This window comes from Branchiostoma floridae, chromosome 7 (assembly GCF_000003815.2).
Source record: "Branchiostoma floridae strain S238N-H82 chromosome 7, Bfl_VNyyK, whole genome shotgun sequence".
Classification (NCBI taxonomy): domain Eukaryota; kingdom Metazoa; phylum Chordata; class Leptocardii; order Amphioxiformes; family Branchiostomatidae; genus Branchiostoma; species Branchiostoma floridae.
In genome coordinates, this window is record NC_049985.1 from 18,559,278 (window position 1) to 18,567,584 (window position 8,307).

At 42.2% G+C, this 8,307-nt stretch overlaps 1 protein-coding gene across 1 annotated transcript in view; it reads left to right on the forward strand.

Moving 5' to 3' along the window:
* Positions 1–2,377: 2,377 nt before the first annotated feature.
* LOC118420130 (kelch repeat and BTB domain-containing protein 8-like) overlaps positions 2,378–8,307 on the forward strand; it is an 11,014-nt gene continuing 5,084 nt past the window's right edge. The window contains exons 1-5 of the mRNA XM_035826834.1: positions 2,378–2,794; positions 4,510–4,884; positions 5,913–6,173; positions 7,687–7,826; positions 7,967–8,176. Coding sequence (XP_035682727.1) covers positions 2,378–2,794; positions 4,510–4,884; positions 5,913–6,173; positions 7,687–7,826; positions 7,967–8,176 — 1,403 coding nt within the window. The remainder of the gene's footprint in view (positions 2,795–4,509; positions 4,885–5,912; positions 6,174–7,686; positions 7,827–7,966; positions 8,177–8,307) is intronic.

Consider the following 8,307-nt stretch of genomic DNA (forward strand, 5'->3'; position numbering starts at 1 on the left):
TTACTTACAGGTGTACATTACTTAGCATAGATTATGCAAATGTGGAAGTCATTTACATAATCAGACTATTTCATGGAGATATGAGGTCTACGAACTATTGTTTTTAATGAAGGTACTTGCCAGCCAAGCTGAGGGCATTCTTTCCTGCAAACTTTCAGATCAGCAGTTTCATGTGACTCATTTCCAACGGACGGAGAAAACAATTCTGCACCTTTTGTCAACCACTAGGTGTAAACCGATTATTTTTCTCTTCGTCTGAAGTGCAGAAACAAAACTTGAATGCCCAGCTGTCCATACATAGACAGCATTTGAAACACTTCTATTGTAGTAACTAATAAGCCTGATTGACAGGAACCATAATTGGAATACGGCTTTAGGGTTGGACAAGTCGGTGTCTTTTTCTTCATTTGTTTTTATGTACTACTGTACACCCAAGTTGTACTTCCTCGCAAAGCAAAGCTATGAACACTGACTAGACATCCGTGAAGCGTTATAATCACCATCTAGCTTTATTCCAGAGCTGAATCATTTGAGTACGGTACAAACCGACTAGATTGTGTAAAACGACCTATTTTCCAACGGATCCGGACAGAGGGAAATAGTTTTAGTTTCCTGATAACCAATGGATGTACTAAGCTTAGTTTATCTCAGTTTTAAGTCCAGAAACAAGACTCGAATGCACAGATGTTGGTACATAGACAACATTTGAAAAAACCTCTATTGTATTGTCGTAACTGACAATTATGATTGGTAGCAAACCCCTTTGGAGTATGTAATTAAGATTCCGCTCATTGTTGAGGAATACAGAAGTGTTATTAAGTGTCATTTTCTTGTTTTTCTCGTAGTCTTTTATCCCCAGGGAGACATACACCTGAAGGGACTAATGCAATTATGCAGGAGAGCAATTATGGACAAAGCGTAAATTGGTTAACGCTGTTGTCTGTTCATGATGGGTAATTCAATGCCTTGGTTTAATATTCAAGCAGATCCTACAGTAGCCCGTCTGACTCACAAATCATTATACTCTTAAATATGAGTACAGGATTGGAGTTAGCTATATATCACACAGATTTTGATGTTTTAAATAAGATTGTTTAAAATGAGAACAGGTGCTCATTCATTAGTCTGTCTAGAAATAGAAAAGAGCAGATACAAAAAAAACTACGAGTTGACGAGAGAACGTGTAAATACTGGACGGAGTAATGAGTGGGAGATGTACCACATTTTACCTGTCAATGTTTCCGATACAATTCTGAAAGACGTAATATTTTCTAGAAATGTACCAAATTTTCCCAAGCCTTTGACGGCGATAAAGACGATAAACTGGATTGTGAGTGTGTTTCACAAACTAAAGCAATCTTGTTTGCCTTGATGCTTGAAAAAGGTGGATATCTCCCACTGCATACCCAATGGCCTAACTCATCCCTATGTCAAATCCAATGAGTGACTACACAATTACATTTTCTTCCCCAGCAAAACATGTAAATCTATAGGACAAGGAGGTAAAAAATGTGCTATCATCTCAAGAATTAAAACTTCAAGCCATACAACCGTACTCTCAAATGATAGACTGCTCTGCCCACTGTTACGAGGGGCATTTAGTTAGTAATGCCCCTGACCCATTTTCAGTTGTCTGATCTAAATCAAAGGCTATTTCTAATTTTGCCCCCAAATCAGAGCCCTTGGATTGGTCATATAGGCTCGAAACAGCTATCTAGCGATGATACCACTATCTCACGGGGATTACATAATCCCGTTATGGAGAAAGGTCATTTGTTACGACTGATTCAACAAGTATAGGGTCTGTCCTACCGCAGCCACTCCAAACCTGCCCAGATTTAACATCAAATCCTACCCAAAAAGGCTCTTCAAAGGTTTAAAGCCTTGTTTTTACCATGAGCTCTAGACGCGGGTGCTAATGGATCGTTATCTCCCGTAGAACGCCAGATCGAACAAATAGAACCCCGTTATAGTATTCCGAACACCCCTGTGAAAAACAGCCCTAGTAGGACAGAAATGGCCAAAGAAAAATGCTATGCCTTCTTTGCTGATTACACAGACGGAGTACAGTTTTTTTTTTTTTTTGGGGGGGGGGGGGGGCACTGCATAGCATTACTTTGTTGGTGGGCAGGATTCGCGAGTCAGGCAGGGTACTTATAGCAGACTGCACTAGCATGTAGTAGAGTGCTATAATTGACATGTGGTACAAGCTTCCTCTCGGCGAGAGGCCGAGCTGCTTTTGTCTTCATTTCGTTCTTCTCCTGGGCATACCTGACAAAGCATCATCATTTTCAACATCTTTCAGCCCATATTACAAAGTTACACAGACCAGTGGCAGAAGTGTTCACGACTGGAACTTGACAAAAATTATGTCCTCATGGTGGCATTGTCTTGTGGTCCCAACCTGTATATCCTCTCAAGATCAGAAGTGCATCGCTACGACCCAAGCCAGGACCGTTGGAGCAAGAGGACCCCTCCGAAACTCATTCCTGACATCTGTACAGCTGTTGCCATGGGAACAGAGATCTTCTGCACAGACAAGGAGTTCAGCAAGACGATGGTGTACAACACAGAGTCAGATCGCTGGCAGAAACTGTCAGGCTGGCCAAACCCTGAAATCCTCCCTCGTCATCTTGCCGCCATTCCCAGGCTTTTCGTACTGGAGAACCAGCTGCATGTATTGTTAGCAGCGTTTGACATTTACCTAAAGCCATCAGAATATATGGTCTATGTGTACGACAGGTCTGCTGATGCCTGGAGAGACTTGGAGGTCACGCTGCCTGATAAGACTAGTGTAGGATGTGGTTTCCCATGCCATGTGGCACGTATGTACTTACCATATCTTAATTAAGGGGGCACAAAAACACATAATTGAAGTGTTATGATAATGAAATGAAATACAGCATATACAAATAGCTTTCACCTACTTAGACTCATGCACTCACTCACTCACACTGACTCGCTCACTGACCTACTCACTCACACTCACTTGCACACTCACTCACAATAGTTAGACCTGCTTGTATAATTATAGATGTTATGGCCTGATGGCAGACTGCCGGGCGCCTCCATTTCTTTTTAGATCAAGACATCTTTGATGTTGTCTTTGACTAAATGTACGTTGACATTGTGATCAACAATGAAAACATTCAATATATTTTCAAGTCGAGGGTCAATCCTCTATTTCAGTTTGCAGCAACATCTGCTTCAATGATGTACCAACTTGCTGATTCTGAATTGTTTTAGCATTGTAAGTTATGGAATTTTGGAGATTTCTTTTTACTCACTCACGCACTCACTTACTCACACGCACTCACTCACTTACTCACTGTTGGTCCCATCTCACAAGGGTTAGACCCGCTTGTATAGATGTGACTTGATAACAGACTGCCGGTGCCTCCATTTGTTTTTGGACAAAGATATTTGTGATGTTAACTTTAACTTTATATCAATGAGTGTGAGCAAAACGTTTAATCATCCAATATATTTTCCAAGTTGATTAGAGAGGATCAAACCTTTATTTAAGTTTGCAGCAACATTTGCTTCAATGATGTACCAACTTTTCGAGTCTGTATTGTTTTAGCATTGTACGTTATGGAATATTGAAGATTTCTTTTTACACAACCAGTAAATATGTTTGGATATCTGTCAGGCACCTTCAGAACTTCTGTTGTTCTACTTCTCCGTTTGTAGATTTGTAATTTATGCAACGCCACAAGTGTCATATTTTGAATGCCTATAGTTAACTTATGAAAGAAAATAGTAGTTGAAAAACAGCTTTTGATGTGACAAGAAAATCTTACAAACATTTTGACTCTCCAAAGTATGTTTGTGTTTCAGTGTCTTAGAACTGTATGTTATTCTACGAAATACAATATTGTAATGTAGACTGAGTGCATAAGCACTAGTTAGGTAACATAATTTTAACTAACATGTAGATGGTTTGGGATGCAATGTACATTTTTGATAAACCGTTCCTCATTAACATAATTATTAGTTAATTAGCATAAGCACTACGATGTAGGTTAGACATCCAGGTAATAAGATATGCCAAAAAGCAGTTACCCAAGCAACTGGATATGATTTTGGAAACGGTCAGACGTTTCAGATGGTATCCACCATCTTTCGTCAGTGACACTGAAGAGATCTGAAAGAACTGTTCTTTTATACCCTATTAAACTATGAATGAAGACAATTTTAGATGTCCAAAAGGAGACAATGTTACACAAAGTCAAGCTGAAGTCAATGTTGGGTTTCAACAGGAAAAAAGGCTAAGACACAGTTAATGCAACTAAAACAACAGGAGCTAATTGACTCATTTACATTGTCTTCATTCATAGTTAGTGTATAAAAGATCAGTTCTTTCAGATCTCTTCAGTGTCACTGACGAAAGATATTTCTCGGTGGTTTTATTCGGTGGTTATAGCAAAGGACCAGGCGTTATGACACCATATACAACGCGGCGCGGCGGATTACACATTAATTAGCCCATATAACACTACCCTACAGAATAGTTCAGGAATACTGTGCCATATAGAGAAACTGCACAAGTTCCATGAGATACATACAACCCTCTTCGTCGCCAGATGGCGCTCCTGTAGGCTGTACAGCCCCGTAATCATCATCAACATGGCTGCCGCAGATCAGGAACCACACGACGCTGTAGTTCGTCCTCGTTCCTACCAAGACGAGAGCTATCTGCACGGGTTTCTTGGAACTGTGGGCGACTTACAGAAGGCTGGGGTACTGCAGGATGTCGTCCTTGAAGTCGAGGACCGGCAATTTCCCTGCCATCGGCTTGTTCTGTCCGCGGCCAGCCCCTACTTCAGGGCCATGTTTACAAGTGACATGGCGGAAAGTCGGAAAGAGACGGTTGTTTTAAAGGTACGGTAGCCGTTGGCGGAACGTTTAGAGTGTAGATTATAGAATATACAGCGAATTTTGATTCAATACTGGCCTTTTATTATGTACAACCGCGTAATAGGGGAAAACTCGATTCTTCAGATTGTTCAGATTGCATTGCACGTTCCTATAGCCGGTTGCTGTGATGTAGAGAAGCTGTAGGTTTGCGGAACACCCACTAACGACGACTCGATACGGCGCCTAGACTTGCTACTATTACCATAATTTTAATGCGATCACTAACATGTATAAGGTCTCAAAACACAGTTTTTCGCCTATGGGGATTTACATGGTTAAGGACCCCAAAGTGAGGTGGTTCGACGACTCAAAACCTATAGAAAGGTGCAGATACAATTTACAAGAATTTAGTATATTGAAGTCGAGGGTACGACCTACAACATATCTGAAAATGAGCATAGATTTGCCTGCTCGTTTTTCTATAAAAGACACTTTGATTTGACCCCCAGCGGAGGTCATGGAACTGCAGGCGACGACCAGGAAGTGCCGGTAACAGTATCAATGCGCAAATTCCCGCCGGCCGAAGAAGCAACGTAATCCAATTTATACAGTGTCAACAACGATATATTCCTCTACCATTTACCACAGTTTCCACCTCGCTGTTGTGCACGGAAGAATAACTACGGCCTTTGCAAGTACAGCGGTGCACTATTTTAACCCGAACTACTTTTGGGGACGGGGGTCGCGTATAAATACTGTGTTCTGAGACCATAACAGTACTTAGAATGGAGACAAGATGGCGGACAGGAAGTATGCCGCTGCATGACCCGGAGGTCAATGGTCTTGACCTAATCCTAATTAACATAATATGTTGGCGTAGTATTAGAAACGTTAACATCAACTCTACTCTAGTCTACTGTAATCAAATACAAATGCATGTAAAATGTAGCCAAAGTAGTAGAATGGGATGCAAAATGGTAATTCATTATATCACATGTTTTTGTGCTAGCTGCTATGAGGTAGAAACATTGCTGTATCATGTTTTTCTGCAGGGTTTGGATGCAGGCATGTTTGAGGAGATCCTGAGTTACATCTACTCGGGAACCCTCAATGTCTCCCTGGACAAAGTGCAGCCCCTGTACCAGGCAGCCGACCTCCTCCAACTGGACTATGTGAGAGACACCTGCAGCAGCTACATGGCCATGAACGTGGAGCGCTCCACCTGTGTGGACATGTACAAGTTTGCTGATGCCTTCTCTGCAGATATGCTCAGGAAACATTGTCTGAAGTGTATTAGTAAACACTTTGCTAAGGTTTGTAAACTGGAATTATTTATGAAGCTACAATCTATGTTGTCAAAAATATCCCCTGCAGATGACAAAACCGATGCAAGGGGGTAAAAATATAACTTTTGTGTTTGCTACAAATGTTTAACAATATTGTTCATGTTTCCCTCTTTACAGGAGCATAGGGGAAAACATATTGTTTTTTCCTGGTGTGTTGTTTTCTTTCTTTCTTCTGTAAAGTTTTAACCTTCAAGATGTCAATCCAGGCCAGAGATCAGTTCTGTACGTTTGATACACTCACACTGTGAAGGACTCCTGCTATTATAAATGTGGTGGGTTTTTTAAAATGCATGGGGTTTGGCTATCCCCAAACAAGGGGCCTCCATCCGAGGGAAGGCCCTAGCCATAGCTAGGTACTCATTTTTCACCTGAGTTAAGTGAGGAAAGTCGTGTAAAGTACCTTTCCTAAGGGCACAAGATCGGTGGCAGGGCAGAATTCGAACTGAGGACCGACGCACACGGTTGTTCTTTTCTAATATGTTTTACCTTGCGCCCTCTGGATGTTGTAAGTCTGGAAAAAGGGCTGGCCTAGGTATTTTAATCTTTCATCTTGTATTTGTATGTCTAAGTCTGAGGCTCAATAAAGATGATTCTGATCTCTCTGGGTCTGGGCCGAACACCTTACAGATTGCGCCACACGACCCCACTGTATTACTGGGAGGGACACATCATACCTTTCTAGTTTTCTTTTTTAGCACCAGAAAGTGTACACACTGAACACGTGACCACAATTGTCAGCAAAGGGAGCAAAAGACTATACATGATAAGAAACCTGAAGAAGCACGGACTGGACATGTGTGATCTTATACCAATTTACATTGGGTTCGTACGGCCACTTCTGGAGTACGCATGCGTGGTCTGGCACCCGGGACTGTCCAGTGACCTATCAGGGAAGATTGAGCGCGTCCAGAAGAGAGCCCTGAGGATCATACTGGGACCAGAGTACGCCACCTATGAGTCTGCCCTGTGCACAACAGGTCTCAGTCGTCTGGACTCTAGAAGGGACATCCTATGTCTTAGATATGCGCAGTCTCTTGCGAACTCTACCAGATACAGTCCATGGCTCCCACCGCGGGGGGGGGATGTCCACAACAGAACTCTGAGAAATAATGTCAGCTACACCAGTTTCAAATGTAGGACGTCCCGGTTTAGTAACAGTACTCTCCCCTATTGCGTTAGACTCCTCAATGAAAACTTGTAGTGTTTTAAGAAACAGACAAGTTAGTTTTAATGAATTTAATATGATGTACCATGTATTTGTTAAGAAATTGTAAAGAAATTATGTTAATGTGAAGAAACACGACCCCACTGTATGACTGGGAGGGACACATCATACCTTTCTAGTTTTCTTTTTTAGCACCAGAAAGTGTACACAGAAGCTAGTACAAGTGTATATTTGTATGGCCCACATTGTTATAACAATTAGCTTTGACACACATTTCCAGTGACAAACATGTAGCTGTACTTTGTACCTTCACAGGTTGCCTCCAGTGAGGAGTTCTGCAGCGTGAGTGTAAATCAGCTGACTGAGATCATCAGCCATGATGAGCTGGATGTTAAAGAGGAGACAACAGTGTGGGAGGCTGTGGTGAGATGGGTGCAGCACAGCAGGGAGGACAGGTGGGTGTCTGCATTCTGTGGGTCCAGCTGACATAACCAAGGCTTAGTGTGGTCTGTAGTTGTCATATTGTGGTTGGTAATTCATGAAGTGCTGTGATACAAGAAATCATCTGAACCCACCCCTACCCTGTACCCAACAGACTGCACCACCTACCCAGCATCCTCCCTCACATCCGCTTCAACCTGCTGACCTCAGATGACACGGCAGCCATCTTGAAACACCCCCTGGTCAGGGAGGATCCTGGGAGTAGTTCTGGAGTTGTTAGGAATGTGGTACAGAAAGGAAACTCCAGCGTGAACCTCCGGCAGGGAATGGAGACCATGGAAATGGTTCTGCTGTCCACTGAAGAGTATGTTGTAGTATCTTCAATTGGCAGGTCTAGGTCAGAAACAATCCTGGCACAATGTCCTTTCACATTTTGTGTCCCGCAATGCACATTTCAGTGTTAGTCCTGTAAACATACAAATCCAAGGGACCGAC